A 23825-nucleotide genomic window follows, 5' to 3' on the forward strand; every position below is an offset into this window, starting at 1 on the left:
ACGATAAATGGATTAGAATGAGTTAAACGGCAGCAAACAAGAAAATAATTCCTGACCTTACTCGTTGCTTATAGTCGTTTTCAGCGGAATTGGTTAGGAACGCGAGGATCAAGGACATGAATAGCGTAGTAAGTCCAAAAGGTATGACAGATAAGGGTAGGCAGATAGAGGCAAAGAATGCATGTTTAGGTTGCGGGAAAATGGGTCATAAAAAGGCTGCTTGCTTGGGTACCGGGAACAAAGGAGGTAAAACGGGCATAAAGAAAGATGAAAAGAGTAACCTGGACGCAACGGATAGGTCGAATCGGATAAAGTGTAGGTACTATTGCAAGATGGGCCATATGGAAAAACAGTGTTTTCGGAAGCAGAGGTTAGAAAGTCAAAGCAAGAATCAGGGGTCTTAACTAGAGGGGAAAACAGCTTCGAGGAACCGGGCAGGTAACGAAGTTGTTTCAGATCAAGTGCGGGGGGTAGAGTCTAGTGTGGTGAATAAACCTCTAAAGAAATGCATGTTAGGGGATGAAGAAATGTTGTGCATGGTAGACTTGAGTAGCGATTGTTCGATCGTTAGGGAAAAAATCGCGCGACAGTTGAAATTAATATTCAAGAGGATGGATAAAATACTATCAGGTTTTAATCAGGTTTAGCTCGTTCGAAAATAAATATAAGGATCGACAATATTCCATTACGAGTTAGAGTTTTAACAGTCTCCGACGGACAATTGTCGAAGGCAGTTATCATGGGCCATGATATTTTGAGCAAATCAGGGGTGCAAGCGATATCTGATGGAACTGTGATGACGTTTACGCTTAGTAGATTAGATAGAAGTAGTAATAGGTTAGAGGTTAATGTGGTAAGTGTCCAAGGGAGGAAAGCGATTGAAATTCACTATATCGATTACGGAGTATGTTACGGCTCGTGGTCGATCTCACATTGATCGGTCGAGCATTGGATGTGTTTGCACGTTGGTGTGCCGTCTATTATCCTTCTCGAAGGGCCACCTTCCCCAATGGAAGGACACAATATACAACTGGAGTTGTCCGTAAAGATGTAACTCGAAGGACCCTATCCGATTCGAGGAGTACTCAATGCTGGTGAAGAACTACGAAACCGTTGATGATTCGTAGATGTAGCGATCGAAGGAACTAAACTCAAGGGCCGTCATTCAGTACAGACGTCACCTCGGTACACCCTACTACTCCCGAGTCAAGGTGGGAGGCAACGCGCCACTGACCAATCGTGACGGGCCCAAAGCCTCACAGGGGCTGGTGACGCCCTCTACCAGAGTTCGAAGGTGGGAGGCGTCGCGACGCCGGACAGGGTGTCCAAATCACACAGACCCGGGCTGGAATTTCTCAACACGTGGAGACCCCACCGCGGGGCCTCCCAAGGACCGTGCGTGCCGGGCCTTGCCAGGATCACTCGTGTCCCTTGCGGAGCAGCGTTTATGACGGGCAATAGCCTACAGCTGTCGAGTGCCTCGGAATGGACGTCGAGAAATTCTATGGTTGCCGACAGGCCCGGTCCGTAGCCATTTCTACGAATTGCTAAAGAACCCGAAGCACATGGGCCCGCCATGAACCACAACTGCTAGCCTGTACAGAGTACTTGATGGGAAAGATGAGGCGCCTCTAGTAAAATTACTGAATAACTACCGAGATTGCGTTTCTTTAAATTTTAGGGAATTAGGTAAAACAGTTGCAGCAGAAATGAAAATCAAGTTGAAGAATGATGAACCGATTTATAAGCCTTACCGATTGTCAAAGAGTGATAGGGAGAAGGTCTCTGAATTGATTGCGGATTTGAAAAGTATTGGAATACAACGACTTGGACCGATGCAGCCCTTGAGAAGTCAAGACATGGGGAAGGGGGTCGTTATCGACTTCGATATTTTTCGGTTGGTGTCCCGACGTGACCGTTACGGTCTAGTCAGTCGTTCATCGCCATGTTCCGCCGCATCATTCTATCATCTTCTACTATTTAAATAAACGTTCTATTTACTTTTCTCTTGTGTTCAACGATTCCATTATTCCACAAAAAGCAATGGCATAGTGCGGAAAAACACCTCGCCATACGGTAGCTCGGTGGTGCTTGTTCGGAAAAGAAACGGAGAAATTCGTATGGTGGTAGATTATCAAGCTATTAACAGAAAGATTAAAATTATTAAATTCCCACTACCAGTTATTGAGGATCAAATAGATCAGCTGTCTAACAAGGAGTTGTTTACTTCGTCAGACTTGAAGTCTGGGTTATGTTGGATCATGCACCCCGAGTCGGTGGAAAAAAAAAACGGTTTGCTATCCCGGATGGACATTTTCGTCTAGTTGTATTTTACGTGGCTGTGCCTGCCTCGAGGGCTCAACAAACACGGCCCCCATGGGCGTGGGATTGAAATACGATCAATCAGCGCGTCGACGTGAAGTTGCTCCACATAGACTACTAATTTGATGCCAGAGTGCAAGCTCCAGTCATCCCTTTTGGTGTAGGCGAGACCTTTCTAAATCTCTACCGGCTCTGCAGGTCGGTACCCGAGCTGCTAGTGCAGCTCACCCATCGAGGTATTACCTCTAGCCCGCGATATAGGATATAGCACTGCCCCCGCGAGTCCAACCCATTGTCGGCAACAGTGGGGAATTTCTCCTCCTCTGTGGGCTGCGCCAGACCTCCGCGGTACCAGTTTAAATTACTGGTGGAGTTTTCGCATTTATTATGCTCCCCGTTGTGGATCTTGTACCCCTCGGCACAGGTGGACCAACTCGGATGCATAGGGGCGTCACTCACCAAAGGATTCCAGTCATAGACTATGTCGGTCGACATGGCTTCCCTCCTGTGCTTTCCCGGATGAACAGTGGGAGTTTCTACGTATGCAATTTAGGTTGGCTAACGCCTCACCTATTTTCCAGGCCATGATTAAAAGAATACCTAAAAATCTCGCTCTTGTTCATATAAACGATATCTTGATTTCGAATCTAAACGAAGCTTTTGGACAATTGGAATAGGTTCTAGAAACTTTTCGAGTGAATAGGTTAACCTTGAATTTAAAGAAATGCATCCTCTTCAAAAGAAAAATTAATTGTTTAGGTCGAGAAATTTCTAAGAAAGGGGCACGACCAGGCAAGGAAAAGGGTAAAGCCGTTTTACGATCGTCCGAATTGCAAAACGTTAAACAGGTCAGACAGTTTTTGGGACTTGCGAGCTACTTTCGTAAATTCGTTCAAGATTTTGCTCGGAAGTTATATTTGTTTACGAATCTGTTACGCAACGATGTTTGTTGAAGCTGGGGGTCACTAGAATCTGCCACGATGGCGGAAATCGAAAGAGCATTAGCGAATAGACCTATTTTGTCAATTTACGGTTCGAAACTGGAGACCGAGGGCATACGGATACAAGTCCAATTGGGTTGGACGCGATACTGTTTCAAACTCATGTGGGCGGGAAGAGAGTAGTCGCTTATTGTAGCCGCAAGATGACTCCTAAAGAACAAAAATATCACTTCTATGATTTGAAAACATTAGCCGTTTTTACTGCCTTAAAGGTGTTTTGGGTATCAAATTCAAAGTAATCACTGACTGCAGTGCAATCTGTGCCCCTAGAATGAAAATAAACATTCAGCCCCGGGTAGCTCGTTGGTGGTTCTATTTAGAAGACTATACTTTCGATATTATTTACTGACCGCATGAAAAATTAAAAAACGTCGAGTATATGAGGCACAATTAGTTGAATTGCTGTGCTGTCAATTTTACCGAAGTAGGATGGATAAAGGTTGCGCTGGTCCAAAATCTGAACTTGGAAGTGATATGCTAAATATTAGAAATAGGCGAGGTACATTCACTAGACAGTATTTTGTCAAATATGGTTTAAAGTCGAGTGTACTGTTTCGAAAGACAGAGGGGAGCCATAAATGGATATAGTTCCGAAAATGTCGTGTTTCCAAGTAGTCTTCAAAAGACCCCCTCGACCCCCTGGGGAGAGGTCGGGGGGAGTGTGGGACTCCCCGCACCCGGTCCCTCGGGTGCGGGATCACCCACTAAAACCTCCATGCGTCCTTAGACTTTGTGGGGGAGCACCAGGAACTGAAAACATCAAAACATCCGGTGCTCTCTCTTGCTGCGGTGTGAGGACCCGCTTTCTCTGTCTACCCTCAGTGCGGGGCTGGGCCGCACTGCCCCGCTACGTGGGGGCCGCGAAATGGGCGGTCGTGGACCCCAATTCACGACCGCTCGCAGCCCCTGTAGCCGCGCCCAGTGGTACGGAAATAACAGACACTCCTGCACTGTTGGCGCGGCATTTATCTTGGTTACTCTCTCGGGAGGAAGGACTGGCTCCTCCCCTCGAGAGCGCCGCAACCTCCGTGAGGCACGCGTGGGGGGATACGGGCGGAGACGCGTCACCGATGCGTCCCCGCCCGCCACTATTAGGGTGGCCCAGTGGCTACCTCTCGTGCCCGCCCCCTTTCTCTCGCCCGCCCCGCCGCCTTCTTCTGCGAAATTACGACTTTGCAGAAGGAGGCAACCGCCTTCCACTTTCTCTCGCCACCGAGCATGGCCCTTACTACACCCGGCAGCGAGAGATCAGCTCCAATTACACCGACGGAGGACATTTCGGGTTGGAAAATACGCTAAATATATTACGGGAAAATTATTGATTTTAGGGTATGCGAAAGTTTACTTTGAAATATGTTCGTATTTATACGTATAATACGACCGTATTTTAACTGTTTGTATTATAAGACTACGAGTGAACGAATGCCGGGGCTGTTACATTATATAGAGAAGGTTACAGTTCCATTTCATACGATTCACTTGGATCATGTTGGGCTATTCAATCGCAGTTATCGTAAGAATACTCAAATTCTGGTTGTTGTCGATGCATTTACCAAGTTTTGTATTTTCGAACCAAGTTTTGTATTATCGAGAACACTTCGGTGAAGGAGGGCGTAAAGTCGGTGAGTCAGCTGATAACAATTTTTGGAGTACCATTTTGCATCATGACCGACAGAGGTTCGGCGTTTATGACACACACGCTTAAAACTTTCTGTACCGAGCACAGCATCAAGCATTTATTGAACGTAGTGGCTATATCGCGAGCGAATGGTCAATGCGAGCGGATGAACCGTACAGTTTTGAGTTCACTTGCAGCCACATGTGTAAGTAAGGCGGAGGAGTTTTGAGACGATGCCATTAAACAGATCTAAAGCGCAATTAACTGTTCGGTTGATCGGACCACACAGAAATCGCCGATTCAATTGTTATTCGGCTATTAGCCGCGTGGTATGACGGATGCTGAATTGTTAGCTCAAATCCAAGATACTTTAGATCAAATAGATTTGCAAGCATCCCGGGACGAGGCAAAAAGGGGCCATTGGAATGGAACAACAGCATCAAAAGACGAATTTCGACGTGCGGAGATACAAGCTTCCGAAATACAATGTGGGCGATGTGATGATGGTCACAACCAGCCAGAAGAAACCACTTCGGAACAGTGTTTGATAATGTTTAGGCGTAATCCGAAGGAGTTTCTGCGTCGTTCCGTGACCGTCGATGAAACATGGATCCACTGGTACACACCAAAGACCAAGGAATAGTCGAAACAGTGGACTTCACCCGGCGAACGCGCTCCGAAGAAGGCAAAGTCTGTCCTATCGGCCGGAAAGCTGATGGCCACCGTTTTTTGGGATTCAAAAGGTGTGATCTACATCGACTACCTGGACAAGGGCAAAACGGTCACAGGGCTCTACTATGCCGGTTTATTGGGCCGATTCGACGCCGAATTGCAGGAAAAACGGCCCCACTTGGCGAAGAAAAAAGTGCTCTTCCACCATGACAACGCACCGGCTCACACCTTCGCCGTCGCCTAGGCCAAATTGGTCGAATTAGGCTACGAACTGCTGCTCCATCCACCGTATTCTCCAGATTTGGCCTCGTGTGACTTGTTTTTGTTTCCAAACTTGAAAAAGTCACTCGCCGGGCAGAAATTTGAGTCGAACGAGGAGGTTATCACCGCCACGGGGGCCTACTTTGCAGACCTCCAAAAAACGTATTTCTCAGACGAGTTAAAGAAGTTGGAGCATCACTGGGTCAAGTGTATCGAGCTGAAAGGAGACTATATAGAGAAATAAATCGCTACTTTTCCAAAATTTTCGTTTTTCTTTTGTAGGTTAAGTACTTATCGGACCGCTCTCGTAGATATTACCAACCAACATATTATTACACATTATATCGATAATCAAAGCACAACAGAAGAATTACATCTAATAATATATATAATCACCGCAATAATTCTAATCTGCAACGAACAACAAATACTATAAGCTGCAGATAATAATAATAATCAATACATCATAAGGGACAAGAAACCAAAATGGCAGATAAGGATAGAGAAAAAATTGACCAACTATGAAAAGATCTAAGTCGTTTGACACAATACAACAAAGGAAATAAATCAAGAAATATAATAAGACACATAGACTCACCAATAACAACAAAAATGTACAGAAAATCACAGACACATAAGTAAATTTATAAACTAGAATCTACTAACTTAAATGTAGAGTACGATTTTTAAAAAATTTGAATAATTGTAAAAAAAATAGCAGTTAGAACAAATATTTCTTTTTACCCCAAAAAGTCAACTTTAAATGTTTCTATAAAATTAAATAAGTGAGATATAAACAAAAATGCTACTTTACATTGTAGAATACTTTGTACAGAATAGTCTGTAGAAAGTCGACAAAAAAATTGCAAGTGTAATTTCAGAGATTTTGTAGCGGCCAAGTCAAAGAAGATTCATTTGAGAAAAACGTAAGAGAAGTTTTAAGATAATGTTTTTATCCGATTAATAAATATTTGTAAATTTTACCTTTAATCAGTTATTCTGGGTCCATTCAGCAAGTCTTTTTCTGAAAAAAACTATTTGCTGCCTCTTTTCGAGTTCTTGTTAATAGTTGTCGATTTCTTTTGCTCTGCTCCTCCGATTTTGCTTTAGCGTCAGATAGTCGTTTCTCGTATAGTTATTTACATTCATTATAACACATTCTTCCAATACTTAACTCTATTATTTGCATCGTTAATAAGATATTATTATAGTCGTCACTGAAAATGTTCAAACTCACATAAACACTTATATTCTCATATAAACACTTTACCTACCTTTCTTATTCGGTGCCAAAACACTTGTCATTCACACTTCACTCACAGATTCTTCAACTACAGTTTTTGACTCTTGCTAAGCCACATTCATACTTCATCATATACTGTATATGATATGAGAAATTTAAATTACATTCAATAAAACTGTTTTTTTCTTTTAAGAAACCAAGAATTTTCTTCAAGTAATGTCTTCATTCCAAACGCTCCTTTTAAAACCATTTTGTATTATACAACCCGTTCTCATATTCATTGCTAAAACTTCGTTAGGAATTGCAATTTTGATAAATCGTTTTTGCACATTATATTCGACACTTGAAACTATAAGAAAATTCAAAAAAAATGTGTACCCCGTACTTTCGGTAGAGTGGTGTAGCTCGTATTTCTGTTCAATATTTTCACCTGACGACGAAGGCTGGGTGTAGATTAATGTCCAATGCTTCTGATTTATTAAGAGACATATTGATTACGAGATATTTACTATCTAAACTTTCTGGTTAATAAGGTAAATCTGGTAAATAATACTTTTCTTTACTGACACTGTATTTTTAACCACTTCATTAATTTTGTTTGGTAATTGTAGAAATAGAAAAGGAGGGAACGATGAAAATTGTTTAATTTGATATTCCTTTTTTGTTAAGACAACAGGAAAATTCTCAATTTGCCTCACCGCAGGTGTGAATACATTGTTGTATCGGAGATTTCATTTTTCTCTTAATTATAATTATTATTCCCTATATTTTTCCATATGTGCAAATACGGTAGTAGATCTTTCACTCTGTCTTGCCACTTTTATATTAAGTACTTATTAAGTACAGCGATCAGATTCTTAATATAACCGGTCATCTAAATATTATTAATATTTTTTCTATTTTGATTGATCTTCTACTCAAATTATTAAAGAATTATATAAAAAATAGCATTCTCACCATAAATATTAGTTTAAAATAATATTTCTTTATTCTTGTATACATAGCTTTTATGATACTGTTTTACAGATAATGTACTAATGGCCATAATATTGTAACCACACGACGCACGTTACTTTGGTTATAACACACTATTATCGGGTATATAAATTCGTGGACAAAGAATACATTATTGTACCTGTTGAAATTTCGAGACCAACTTTCAAACAGATCATTAGTTGCCTTGCTGACAATTAACAATTAATAGCCCATTTCCACTTATTGACATACTCGGTAGAGTATTAGTAAACCATCAATATGTATAATATTATTATATTGTCGTATATTACATGTTTATATAACTAATAGATTTAAATCTTTGATATGAACCCAAAACCTGGGATCGAAACATAAAATTCGTTCTAATTTGCCAGTTAAGACTACATTTTTTATTAATCTTTTAATTCTTATGAAATTGATCCGATCGGCGGATCTTGCCATTTGAATTCTTCTTGATAAGTGACATAAATAACCCAGTAACAAATATTAAGCAATCCAAAAGAGGCTGGAAACACTATTCGTGCCACTTTGTCGATCTTGGAAACGCTATTTATATGCCTTGCAATTTTTTCTCCATGCTTTTTACAATTTCTAGCCGCTTCCTTTTGTCTCCGCCTCCTGCGATTGGAAAGAAGGAAATACCACATATATAAAAAAAACTTGCAATTGCTGAAAATGGTGCAAATAATGGCGAATAATTATTTTATAGAAATTCTTGAAATATTTTATTAGTGTGGGATATGTGACTGGTCGCCGGCCACTGATCGAAATCATAATCATCCTCAATTAGTTAATTGCTCAAAAGCCTTTGCGATTGCATGTTCGCAAGAGAAGGCAACGTTCGCTGCTGCGATCTGCATGTGCTGATTACCCGGGTCGATGCTAAGAATTATGTGTGTGAAAAATCGCCCAACGTTTTGGCATATGAGCAAATTAATTATTTCCATTTATTCGATGAGACGAATGATTGTGAAAAGATAAGATTTACAAAAATGCGAATGATACAGTAAAGTATAAAGGTGTACAATAATTCGCGAATTAAAGTGATAATTTTTACATAATTTCGGAGTAACGAAATCATAACCCTTATCGTTAATATTTATGTAATGTGAGTGACTGATTAATTTGTGCAGCTGGTTGCATTTACCTCATTCCCGCAGTCCCGATTTTGTTATCTGAGAACGGAACTACTGTGTTCTACTTTTTCAAGAAAACGGTACATTTTGAATGATGTTTCTAATTCTTTCGAATCACGAGCTCATTTTCCATATCAATATAGGAGTATACTTATACGTTTTTATTAATTTTAATCGAAGGAAGGGTAAAATTAAATTAAAGGTTAATTTACCTCAAACATTACTTCAGGTAACTAACTTAAATATTACTTTAGAGTAGATTTAAAAATATTTCATATAATATTAAAATAATTATTATTTGATTTATGATGATCGTCTTAAATATCTTCATTGCTACTGAAAATATCAAGAAATAGTTAAGGGATAGTTACATAGTTCAGGGAGACGAATATAATGAAAGAAGAAATATTGCCTTCAAAGTCATTTCAAGGTTACTAATATTGTTTTATATAACAACATATGTTTTTTACCGTGCGAGAAAAACAATACTGAATCATATCTTGATTCTTGATTAAAATTAATACATGCTGCATTTATCATTTCTAAATGAATGATTGGTTAGTGTCTAATTGTGTATTTCGTAGAAAAGTTCACAATGTACATAAATGTAGTACGAGAATAGTGATTTTTTTCCAAAGATTTGTCAACGTAAAATTTAAACGCTTGAATTGTATTTCCTTCGTCTTCATCATAAATAAATATTATGTTCACTTCTTCTTCTTGACTGTACAGCTTTCACAGTAATTAATTCTGTTCTTTCACAATAATAATCTCTAAGTCTTTTAATAAGGATGTCTTAGAATGTTCGAATCGTATTCGAGAACGTTCAGTAGTGATCAGTCAGGCTAAATTTATTTTTCATTCATAAAAGAAAATTATAATAGTTTAACGGTTGGATTCATAATCTATTATAGATTTTACATGTTGTAGAGTTGTTAATAACTTTATTTTTCTTATTTTATAGGAAATCGTGGTTAGCCTAAATACATCGGAATTAATTCTCGAAAAAGAATAATATACTGTGCGTGACTGACTTGATGGTATTTGGAAGGAATTCGAGCAGAGTGGGAAGTGCACGCCTCACCTCACATGCATTTTTCAACGTAGCGTTACGATTGGCGGAAGTACTCATACATATAATACTAATAAGAGTGTTAATGAAGAAAAGAAATGAGATACGTCGAGGCAAGTGAGACGGTGCAAAGCAAGCGGTGGATCTTAAAACATTGGCGTAGATTCGGATCTAGGAATACTATTATTAACGTATTATAAAATTTTTGTACTTTTTATTACATATACAATAATGTAACATTTTGAGTTTAAAGGCAATAATAATTAAATATGTAAAATATTTTACATAATATATAAGTAAATAATTATACAAATAACATAATATAATAAAACAAATTAAAACTGTAATTATATACATAACATGATACATTATCAAAACTTTTACTTAAATTGTTTAAAGAAGCTATATGAATTTTTTTGGAATATGAAAAACACGTCTATTATAAATTATTTGTATTGTATTGACAATTTAAAATTAATCTAATGCTTTTTTTAACAAGAGTTCAAGAGGTATTAAAATTTATTATTATAATGATTTAATTTCTGTTTGGAATACATCACTAACTGTCGTTTCTCAGCTCTAAAAATTTTGATAGCTATTTCGAAAATTAAGGCCAAGCGGTAATTATTGTTCACATAAAAATTATTCATTTTCTAGTTTTCATAAATTTTCTGATTTTTATCAAAAATCAGGAAAAACACATTAGTTTCTCAAGCTTCAGCGATCTATATTTCCTTTTAATACTAAAATACAGCATTTGTTTAAAAAACAATAGAAACAAGTTGGTTTAGGGAAAAGTTACTAAAGTAAACTTTCACTAAATATATAAATAAATAAATCGAAATGTAAAGAAAAGAATCACATAAAAAACTGTAATAGGATCCCCGTATTCGCTGTTTTGTGTATCGGCAATAAGCAAGCGAACGAAACCCCTACAAATACAGGGATCCTACTACTATGTCAATAGTGACGGCCAGGAGCCAAAACGTAGTGACTACAAGAGTTCTGAAGTGTAATATCGTTCCACATATTATTTTGTCTGTCACCCACAGTATCTATGTGTATACACAACTAAAAGTTTGCCTAAAATGAGAAGAAGATACATTTGGCACATTGTATTCCCATTATGTGATTAACCCTCGCGCAGTAGATACGGTTTTACTATGACACGGCGTATATAGGTGTTTTCTTATTCGTTCAAAGATAGTACGGCAAGACCCTTTGGACGACGCGACGCCCCTTATTGCTCTAATTTTTTTATTTTATTGATTAACAAATTGTGAAAATATCCAGAAGTATTTCAATTACGAAACCATATATGAGGGAACTTTTTCAAATTTTTAAACGAAAATTCAAATTATATAAAATGGAAAAAAAATTGTGAAAAATGCCGGTTTTTTATTGAAACATAATTCGCGGAATTATGATTATATTTTAATGGTATGTGTTGTTATTACAACCTCTTAGGTTTTTGTAAGTTTAATGAATCTACTTTCCTAGAAATGTCTACAAGAAATTGAAACATTCTTTTTGTTGTCAAAAACTTGTACGAAATAGCAGATAAGTTAGCACTGATTCCCGATGAAACATTTATTCGGTATAAAAAAAGTTCTCATAATGAATATCACCGAAAACTATATTTGGGTCAGAAGAAGGTATCGCGGTGTTGACCTTCAACAATTTGTATAATAAATGTTTATGTCGTTGAAATGCTTAGCTCTTTATATGTAAACTAGAATGATGTAGAAATCATTGAAAATTGTCGTGCAAGATCCAAATGGTTTTCAAAATCTTTTGAACTTTAGGGATATTTGTATTGTCGATCGATATTTTCACGATGTAAAATGTTGTTTGGAAGAACGCGGACAGATCATTGTCATACCTGCGTTAACCTTAGAGTGGTGACGTATGTATGTTAAATTGACTCCTAACACTACTGGTGATGTACGTCAGATTGACTCTGTATCACTACAATACTAGTGACTTGACGTCAAATTGACTTTGTATCAATAGAGGTGACTTGAAGTTAAATTGACTTCCTATTAATAGTGGTGACTTGAAGTCAAATTGACTTCGTGTCAATTAATGGTGACTTGAAGTTTTAAAAAATCTTGTATCTCGTATTAAAATGTATTATTTCATTACTGTTAAGTGTATCGAAATAAAATTCATTATTGTAATTTGTATTCACAAAAAATACATTTTTTTTTATGAAATATTGCAAATATAATAAAATTATCTAGAGAATAACAAACAATAGAGTCAACAAGTAGAATGTACCTCCATCTAGGGATATGTCAAATTGACGTCACGTCATCATTAGCGATAGTGGAGATATGGAGTCAATTTGACGTCAAGTCACTATTATTGATAGGGAGTTAATTTGACATCATATTACCATATTGGAAGCAATAAGTGAGCTGTAAAAACATCTGAAAACTGCAACGAGCCACATCGTGATTCCTTTGTCACAGTCCTGTCACAAACATCGCATGCAACGCATAGATATGTATGTATGTATCTACATTGTGTCTCATATGAAAATTCACTTTTATTAAATTCACTATTTACTACATACGCGTATAGTATTGTTGACCTATTCTTAACAAGTGCTATGAAAATAGTGGTCATCACTTGAAGGCTAAAGGGAAGCGAAATCAACTGATTACTATAGAATTTTAATAGATCGCGCCATGTTATAAAAGTATACGGGATAGTCGAAACAATTTACAGTATCATAAAACTGAAGTACCAAAGTTAAATTTTGACTTCAAACATTTTTTTATATCTACTATATAGCTTTGAAAATACATATGGAGGGGAGAGGGAAACACCTACATATTTACATTGAAAGAGCGTTCTCACCTTGTGCAATCAAATTGAGACTGATAAAAACATGCCCGAAACATCTCTTGAAGTTTTCTACAAACATATGTAAAGTTTCAAACAATTCCGAATTTTCAGGTTGTAGAAAAGTAGGAGAAACATATACGAAATAAAAATAATATTTTGGTACGATATAGGTCGTAACTTTGATTTTTAATTATAAAGTCTGAAATATTCTGTAATATATGCCGCCATAATTGAAATATATTTGATTATTTTTAGAATTTTTCATGTAACGGAATAGAAGAAATTGTGCAGTAACACGATTTTCAATTTTTGACCTTAGATAAAAGTCGAAACTTAGAGTTGATACGTAGTACAAATGTTTTTTTTTTATAATGTCGGATGGCCGACTGCAAGTCAAATTTGTGTAGAAATTTTTTAATTAAAGAAGTATCAGTTTATTGGTAATTTATTGGCAATATGTATTGAATCTAAAAATAGTAAAAATTAAAAACAAAAATTGTTTCCAAATGTAATTAAGCATTGCAAACATATATAAATAAATTTCATTTTATTCTAAACGTAAACAATATAAAATATGCTAAGTAAATAAGAAACAATGATTTTATTTAATTAAGTAAAGCGCGGAAGAAACATACTTTGCTGAGACTATGGCCTTCTTAATTATGCCCATAATTATAAAAGTATTTAGTTTAAGTCAAAAATATAAAAAAATGAGTTTGTCAGTTATTATAAATCGGCCGATGACAATAACGATGGCAACACATTTTTTTTAACTAAAAACGTAAATTCACTCTTGCGAATTTGTGAAAAAAGAATCTGTGGCGGTCCATGCAACACGCATATGTAGAGAAATAAATGTTTTGAATGTTAAAAAAAGAATGATCATTGGTTGGTGGCGACAGACAATTTCAAAACACACATTCTATTAAAATGTAATGACATCAAGACAACCATATTATATATTGTATGATTCCAATCGTTGATTACATTTCTGCCTTGTGATAGAGATCGATATTATGCGATTCATCTATATTTCTTCTCCTATGTCTCATTTTATGAGTCATGTTTAAAAATCACAGCAGGATTAAATCGACACCATTATCGTTATTGGTCGACCGTAAACTCTTTTTTGTAGCATTTTAACGTCCAATGATCATTAATTATTTGGGTTGGTATTCTCCGTGGATATATATTTATATTTATATACTATATTTCTTCGACCAAACGAAAAAAGTAAATACGTAATGCAATTCTCTTGAAACTTCCTTACCACAACTTCTTGAAAATGTAAATTTGGCTACATGAAAGCCATCATAAGGGTCAAGTATAACATTTTTTGTATTGTTGGATGATTCGTGAAGGTTTCATGGAATGGTTTCCCAGATCATCAGACTTAACATTACTGAATTTCTTTGATGAGGATATATTACAAATGAAATTTTTAACTGTCAGCCAAGAAATTTTGAAGATATGACAGTCACACCACCCTTCTCCTCCTTTGTCCGGATCTCACACTCTCTGTCGAAATGCATCGTGTTGGGTAACAAGCTGCGACGCAGTGTGAACATAATCGGCAGACCCTAGCCATGATCGTCACCGGTTTACTAGCTTTAATTGGCCGAACGATTGCGTTCTCGGCTAATCTTGGGCAAGCTTTCCTCCAGCGCTTCTAGATCGACGCTAGTATAAAGACTTTTTACTTCAATTGGGAAAATACTGGACAAGTGACGATTCTGAAGCAGAAGAAGAAGATGTAGTTCAAATTGCACAACATGGATGGGTTTTCTGGATGTAGATCTGTTTCCTCCTCGCTATATTCCGGCAGGGGGACAACTTTCAGCTGGCATGCTATACTAATGAGAGGTGACACATTGTTACTGTCAGTGACTAAATTCTTTTGACAAATTTATATTTTCGAGAAGCTACGGTAACGAAGTTTCAAGAAAATTATATTACGTGTTTACTTTTGTCAAAGAAATATAGTCCAACACTTTATACCTTATTGTAGTTTCTCAACGCGAAAGCAGTGTCGGTTTAACAAGAGACTTAACGTATTGAGGACGGGAGACACCAATCGGTGTCTTTTATTTTGTAACCATTGGTGATAGGAGATCATACGGTCATATGGTACCCTGTAAAAAATGTTAACTATATGATACCCGACTAGTACATATAATTTCGACAATTTGTGATGTTAGCACATTTGATAAAACATATGAAAATAATACTGTAGTATCGGATTTTCGGCGTCCGCTTAGGCCTGCTTCGAGCGTAGGCCTAAGCAAGATAACGTGCGCGGTTGGACTCGAGTTAAAGTAAACATTTAGCGCCGATCGGCCCGCTAGCTTTCCTGGAAGGCACGAGTATCCTTTACAGGGGGTCTTGTGCGACGACCGAGCGTGAGAATGCATGGGGATGAAAGGAAATACATGTGGTTCGGAGAAGGTGAAGAGTGTTTAGAAAAGACGGGTGATTGGGATGGCCGAACGTGGCCGAATGTCTGAAGTGAGAGAGACTGAGGATTGGAATGAAAGAGAATGAATGGGAATGACTATATAGAGCGCGAGAAGAACGTAGGAACATAGTATGACAAAGTATGACGACGAGAGTATGTCCGAAGAGTGTGTCGCGGACAGTATGACTAAAAAGACGATAAGACGAGACAACTAAAAGACGTATCCAGCGAAACTAACCACTGACACTACATCTAACACTATCATCATTGTAATATATAATATTATTAAATATACTTTAATATACCACGTCAGAGCAATAGTTATTTGGGGGCTCGTACGGGGATAAATCATTCAAAGACCTCTTCTCCAGAGATCCAAGTGATAGGAGGAGAGAAAAGAACAACAATACTATAAAAACAAAGCCTACTTGTATCGACAAATATTTCATGAAGGGGCTGGATAGGACCGACCAATATTTGTTCTATTATACAATACTATTAAAACAATCAAGTGGTCAAAGAAAATGGTATTTTGGATAATAAATTGTGCATTGTACAATTCATTCGTAGTATATAAAAAGTTAAACGTGACGAAGAAATTAAATTATAAAGACTTTTTACTTCAATTGGGAAAATATTGGACAAGTGACAATTCTGAAGCAGAAGAAGGAGATGTAGTTCAAATTGCACAACATGGAACGTCTACATGTATTCGTGCTCCTTATGGAGATTCAGCTAGAAGATTGTCTGGAAACATACGGCATAATATTTTAGAAAAAATTGTTAGCACTAAAAAATATCCAAGGAGTAAATGCCGTGTTTGTACTGCAAACAAAAGAGGGGCGACACATGATATATTTATAAATTTTCCTTATTGTTAGTACTTCTCCATCGGAGAAGAAAACGTTATTAGAAATATCTACAAATATGCTTATTGATTTTTAATAAAATATTTTACTGGTTAAATACTATACTCTTTTGAATCTTATTAATTATTTATTGAATATAATTTAAAAAAATACGTGAGAATTCAGGCTATATGCTTATCAAAGTATACCGTCATAAATGTGTTAACATTATAACTTTTCAATAAGAAATTTAATAATTTTGTATAAAATGTGTAATATTTTTGGTTAAAGACTTGTAATAACATTATTTCCAAAGTATTCACGTATTTATTATTTCGAACAGTGTGCAGCTCTCAGGACCATGTGCATGTGTTAATTCCCAAATTTCAATATCAGTACCAGGACTAAAGTTGTTCTACATTCTAAAATTAAGTTAGCATAAGGAAACACGTTGGTAAAATCATTGTCTTAAACTAAGCTAGTATGTACTATAAAATAAACGAAATCAATGATGTTTATACTCAACTGATCACATATCATTCATTCGATCGAACTCGAATGGAGGTCAATTTGGTACTCAACTGAATCGGCACACACCAATCCTTTCTTTGTTTTATTGGTTTCTGTAACCAGTTAATAAAGACATGAAAAAAATGAATTATGACTGAATTTTGTATGGCTGTTGAAGGTAATTTTAAGTAAAAATTTAAAAAATACATTGATGTTCAGTGCAATATATTTGACCTTAGAATCTGTCGTATGTAATCAGCAAGATATTAACAATAGTTAACATCAAACGGTAGTTCAGTAAAGTTTCTTCGTCGTATTTAAAAATTATCCAATAAAACTATACAATATATGATATGGTTGAATTCGTATTGTTATGCTCTATCAATCTGCAGAAAAAATTTACTCTATGTCATTTAAAGAAAAGAAAGTGATATTGAAATAATATCGATGCCTCCATCCAGGGATTTCTCTCTTGGGAGTCTTAACCTACCAAAAGTTGTTCTTCTGATGCAATGTACTTATCGAAGTACATACATTTAAAGATTTAAATAGGATACTCTGTATATAGTGTGCTCAGTGTTGCGTATTGTTAAAATTGAACTAAAATTCTTATACTCGTACTTTATGTACCTGGATCTTTTTTTATTATAATATTAGCTTTGCGAATATGTAAATTTTCGTAAAATGGTGGGACAATTTTTAAAACTGTTTGAATTTTCATCGCGCCTTATATATACTTTTCTAAATCGTGTTATTAGCGATAGAAAACTTATAGTTTCACAGAGGCGTTGTTTCTTACCCAAAGAAAACTATCTATCCAAGAACGTTGAAAGCTGCCTAATCGAGCAAGAATTTGGCCACTCCTGCTTTATATAAAATATAGAGCGAGTATAGAAGGACATTTCTCCAGGATCAATTCCTCGTGCCATTATATGTAAATCAAGAAATTCTTTATTATTTTGCAATCTTCGTTATTAAAATATAAGCAGTTACAATTTATGGGTGTAATTTTCTATACGTGTTGTTTAAATTCGAATTAGCTAAATGTGTGACTGCACTTACATGTACTTATAGGAGAAACACACATCGATGCACATTTATCTACAACTTGCAACAATTTATATATTTTAGTAATAGCAACAAAGAAGGAAAGGTTTGTTTTATACTTTATACTACGGAAAAGTAGTATTAATGTAATAGTTAATAATCATAAGAATAAAAAGGTTTTTATCTCTCTCGTTTTTATACCAATATTTTCCATTACATTTTTTAATTTGTATAACAATTTGCGCATATTCATTATAACATTTTGTATTATAGTGTATTTCTACACTACAGCAATTTGCATAGTACAATAATCGATAGTAACTTATATCTTGCGCATTTTTTAGTTTGAGTCATAAGTATTGTACATTTTTGGGGAATTATGTTATGGGAGTTTCAAAATGGTAATAGTGCAGCAGCTACTGCAAAAAAATATGCATTATCGGTGAATGTGTAGTAACAGAATATAAAAGGTAAACAGAATAACAATTGTCACTTCGTTCCTGTCTATGGATAAAAACGAATCATTTTTGGATAAACTGATTACGAGAGATGAAAAGTGCATAACATATGAGAATATAACTCAACGTTACCCTTCATGGAGAGAAAATTTTTTGTTGCGTGTGATGAGATTGAAGAGGAATAATTAATTATGAATTGCCGAAGCTTGACAATTATGACAGTCTTGTATTATACATTAAACATTTAACTAGAGTCCAAGAAAAATTTCAGGAGGAAAGAACAGCACTCGTCAATTTTAAGGACGTCGTATAACAACGTTACACTACATGCAAGAATCATCCAAGAAAAATGTTTGGAATTAAGATAGTCTGGGTTACCTCACCCTCCTTACTTACTGGATCTAGCATCTACAGATTATCTTTTTCTTCTTCTTCTGAGTTTTACATCGCATCGACATCTCGATTATTAGCAACGGTTGTACAGAGCTGTTATTTTATGTAATAGTTTATGTTAGATTTTATGTCATAGGTTGGTAGCTTTGAGGTATTCCAAACCTCAAGAGCCGTATTTGGTTTAATATCGTGGTAATAATTTTATGTTTGTCGATCAATTTGTCTGCACATATACAGGTACGACGATGTAATTCGTTGTGAATAATTTATTTTTGTAAAAGCTGCAGTGTGGGGGGTTTGTTTTTGTGTGTGATTTTTATATGGCTACTTCTTCATCTGGACATTATACTGTTTTCTTTGTTATTAGAAAAGTTTATTAACAAAGAACATTAAATAACTGCAAAATGCAATTACTAATGATTTTAAAAATATTTATTTCCAAAAAGTATTGCTTGGACTATTTTTTGGCATTAGTTTTCCTTTATTGTAAAGTAGATCGATATCTTTGCTAGTTTTCATATTTCTAAAGCAAATCGCCTTTTGGCTGTTTACGGAGGTAATGTTGTTTTTATACTGATTTTATCGTACTGGAATTAGTTTCTTTGAAAATTGCACATTAAGTGATCCAAATATTTAAAAATCAAATGCTGTCTTAATTCAATAACAGTGTGGATTAGTTAGTAAAGGAACAATGTGATAGCACACTATGCATAGCACACTGGTCTGGAAAGTGGCAATTTGTGGCCAAAAGTCAATTTTTCAACTTGTAAAGAAAAATGTTTCTCAAAACTATGTCAGAAAAAATAGAGATATCAATAGGATCGTGTCAGACCATTATCGAGAGACTAGAATACAAGCGTCCTCAAAGTTCATACCGAGAATATTAACGGGCCAGCAAAAGCAAAACAGAAAACAAATTGTGACGGAATTGTTGCAACAAGCAGAAACAGATGAACATTTTTTGAAAGAGATAATCACGGAAGATGAAACTTGGGTTTACGAATATAGTGTAGAGACTAAACTGCAATCAAGTTAATAGGTTAAAAAATATGAGCTCAGATCGAAGAAAGCACGTTAAGATAATACTTATTGTTTTTTTTTTTACTATTGACGTGTTGTGCACTATAAATATGTCTCACATGGCACCACTGTAAATACAGTGTTCTATCGAGAAGTTCGTGCGAGAAGTGGTGCGAAAAAAACGATCAGTTTTGTCAAGAGAAAAGTCATGGCTGTTGCACCGTGACAATGCCTCATACAGCGTTATTCATTCAAGAGTTTCTGGTTCGAAATTCAATGTCTGTCGTTCTACAGCCACCTTATTGGCTAGATTTGTCTCCAGCAGATATTTTTCTTTCCTTGATCTTAAACGGGCATTAGAATGACGACGTTTCGATAATCGACAGAACATAATTGCAAAATCGCAGGATAGCCGAAGAGGTTTCCGCAATCAGCTTATAAAGTAGTATTCACAAGTTGGGAATAACGATTTGATAAATGTATTCCTGCAGGAGCATATTTTGAAGGCGACAAATTGTAAATAACATTAGACATAGAAGATATATATATAAAAATAGTCTTGGAGTTTTCTGAACATATCTTGAATATGTATATGTAACGCCGCACGTTCAGGTGATTGGTGTTTAGACAACACAAGCCCAAAGTATCGTTTGTAAACTATAATTGTTCGTAGCAGAATAGTATAGTCTCAGATTGAAAAATGGAAACGAACTTTTTTGTTTACAATGGCATAGGGAATTCATTCTGAGAAATGTTACACCCTTTTGTAAACTACCTGTATTGAAAAGGACGTGTTAAAGAATTTAATGCATTCTTTATAGTTTTTAAAAATTTGTTAAAGTTTTCTTGAAATAGCATAACTGTTAACGTCGTATCTCAAATTTTGAAGATACTAGAATTAGAAAAATATTTTTTAATAAAGTATGTATATAACCTAAATGCCTCATCCCCGGTGAGACAATAAAGAAACTGCCGCCATTTTGGTATCCACACTTCTGTTTGCGTTTGTCTTTCCATTGTTGATGGTTTTGAGGAGACGGAAATAGATTCTTTTCCATAAGCCACAGATTCCTAAATGGTTAATAAAAATGAATATTATATAAAACAAAATGAAACAATAGAGTTTAACAATAATTATGTTACATGTGTCTATTAATAACAGCGCTCCCTTTACCGATCACTCGATTTTATTTTTTACTCAAGGTAATAAGTATACAGACTACTATTTCGTTATAAGTCCTCTGTTCAGGGGACAAGAGCAATCTACAGGGTGATTCTTTTGTCAGTAGACTCCTAAGAACTGTTGTCATTACGACCATCACGATGAGAGTCTCATATTAGTATTATATAGTGATCTGTCGATGTAGAGATCGGTGTCGCTGTTATGTAAGCGGTTAGTTGACGCCGATGAGCATTGTAGCAGAAATTGCTATACTATATTTCTAAGAGAAAAACAGAATGGAACTATTGGCGAGAGAATCATCCTGTATAATGCAACAGTTCCCTATTTTACGGGCTTTCTGTTATTTTCTGCGACGAGTGTGGCAGACTGCCAGTGAACAAGAGGACACACGACAACGACTGTCTGTGGCATCATATTTCGGAAAAGAAAAAAGAGTAAATAATTTTTCTTACTTTAACGCTTTAAATGAAGCCTGCTCCGATTGTAATTCTCTATCACTAATTCTTTAATTCTGTAGGTATAAAAGTAAACACAAAAATTAGTTTACGTTAATATGCGAATATTGACACTTTAAATTTTATTGATAATTAATATTCTATTACAATTATTTATTTATTTTAATTGCTTTGGAAATAAAATAGATAATGCTTAATTTTAATGATAACTGAAAAAATTACTAACTAGGTTAAGAGTATATGATACAAGGAGAGAGAGGTTTTGATAAGATGAGATAACTGATATAAATTTTCTGCAAATAGTTATAATTTAGTATTTGAAGTAATATAACTAGAAATAACTTTCCAATTAAAATAATAGAAAAGATATAATTAAAAATTAATAATAACAAAATGTCAAATATTTATTAAACTTGTTAAAAATATCGTGGTCAATAATGGAGACTACGAACCAAACAGACTTTTCGTTTGATCATAGTTCAAGTCATATTTAAACTTTGATTATATTTGAAAACTGAAAAGGGCAATATTCGCGATAATTTATGCGTCATAACCGGTAAAAACTATTTATTTTTCGATAATAGAAAAATTTATCGTACTTTCAAGGGAATATAAGTATTCAGTATGTAAGAAAAGTGATTTAACAAAGCGACGTTTGGTGGGATTTACTTTCAATCATAACTAAAAATTTTTAATGATTGTTAATGAATGAATTGTATAATTTTCTACATAATCACAAGATACTTACGTTAACGCTGTAAACGTCGCATATTAAGGAACTTCTTCTATGAGATACGTCGATTATAGTCTCTGGATGTACCGTTTGGGAACTACACGCTACAATACTGCAAAATCCGTCTTGATAAGTGGCCTCGCTCGCGTCCTCCGAGTCCTCTTCATCTAAAGGAATTTCTCCACTGCCAACCTGATAATAATGTTTTCAGAATTTAAAAAATGCTTGAAAATTGTACAAATATTAGAATCGGTGAAGAAACAAATATATTTAGGCTAATAATTATATGGATTTATTAGGATGTCTTAGACGCCATGTTTATTAATCATTTAAAAAAAAAATCAGGGGATAGTATAATATATTTTCTTAAAATGATACAACGCTTAAAAAATGTAAAATTTTAATACTCGCGATTTTCATTCGATTTTATCTTTATTGATCTTGAAGTTGTTATGTCTGTGGGAATATAATATACATTTACGAGGAAAAGTTTCAAGTACCTACTATGATGATATCTTTTATTGTGGAGTGATGTATCGCTTAGTTTTTTCTAATTGATAGTTGTTTACAAGTTTTGGATGATCGAAACAATATATGTTGACATGGAATTTATTCCATTACTAATATTAATAGTTGACTGCATAAAGATCAAATATAAGATTGAAGGACTATGAAATTTCTAAGTGTGAGCAGTATCATTTTGGTTCTACATATAGTCAAAGTTAATTGCGTACTGACAAGATCATTGTAAGGTTATTTCCACTATATTTGTTGGCTAGTTAACCATTCTATATATCTTTCGTTCGTGTATATTTTTGGACCAGGGAGAGTCAACTGACTTTTTTGCGGCTATGGGTATTCGCTAGTGCTTCAGGGCAAAGTTAGGTTTAGGCTTAGCGCTGAGCAAGTAACGCCACGTCAGTAAAGTAGCGTATGCGTTGTAGGTACAGTTGATTTGCAGTTATAGTACTTTTTATCGCTGTCTTGAAGTCCCGTGGCAGGAATGCGAGAAAAGTGGAAGGAGTACACCTATTCTCATGCACATATTCAATTCATTACAGATGCATGTAAACTTACTGACGAAGAAAGTAGTGAGAAACATGTTGCAGGCAGATCCCCATTGGCGTAGATTCAACATATTACTATTATACAGTAGTTATATCTAATACTGGACAATAATTTTCGCTAGTTTTTTACTACATGCTAGGAAAGCATTAGTTATATAATTACCAGTAGAAGTAAGTAAAATTCTTTTCAAGAACAAAAATAATTTAATGAAAATTTAATTTACAAATAAATAAAAATGAATTTTCATTTATTTCAAAAGAAGTTATATACAGTGCGTGGCATATATCTGTAGCCATGATGTTTCAGGCACTTTCAATAGTCTGATGAAAAAATGTTTCAGACAAAAGTTAATCAATTTCTGGTCAGCTACAAATTTAGATATAAAACATTTTTCATGGTAAATATTATAGTAGCCTTCATGTGTTAATGTATGGACAAAATGTAAACATTGCTTTCTTAAAAAGGTGTATACTTTTCTTAA

General features: G+C 35.3%; 1 protein-coding gene across 1 annotated transcript in view; it reads right to left on the reverse strand.

Moving 5' to 3' along the window:
• Positions 1-8107: 8107 nt before the first annotated feature.
• The window catches only part of LOC143151153 (gamma-aminobutyric acid receptor subunit alpha-2), a 56355-nt gene continuing 40637 nt past the window's right edge, over positions 8108-23825 (reverse strand). Inside the window, exons 8-10 of the mRNA XM_076320015.1 lie at positions 22292-22468; positions 20840-20976; positions 8108-8731 (exon numbers count right to left, since the gene is read on the reverse strand). Coding sequence (XP_076176130.1) covers positions 8521-8731; positions 20840-20976; positions 22292-22468 — 525 coding nt within the window. The 3' untranslated portion in view covers positions 8108-8520. The remainder of the gene's footprint in view (positions 8732-20839; positions 20977-22291; positions 22469-23825) is intronic.

This window comes from Ptiloglossa arizonensis, chromosome 9 (assembly GCF_051014685.1).
Source record: "Ptiloglossa arizonensis isolate GNS036 chromosome 9, iyPtiAriz1_principal, whole genome shotgun sequence".
Taxonomy (NCBI): Eukaryota; Metazoa; Arthropoda; class Insecta; order Hymenoptera; family Colletidae; genus Ptiloglossa; species Ptiloglossa arizonensis.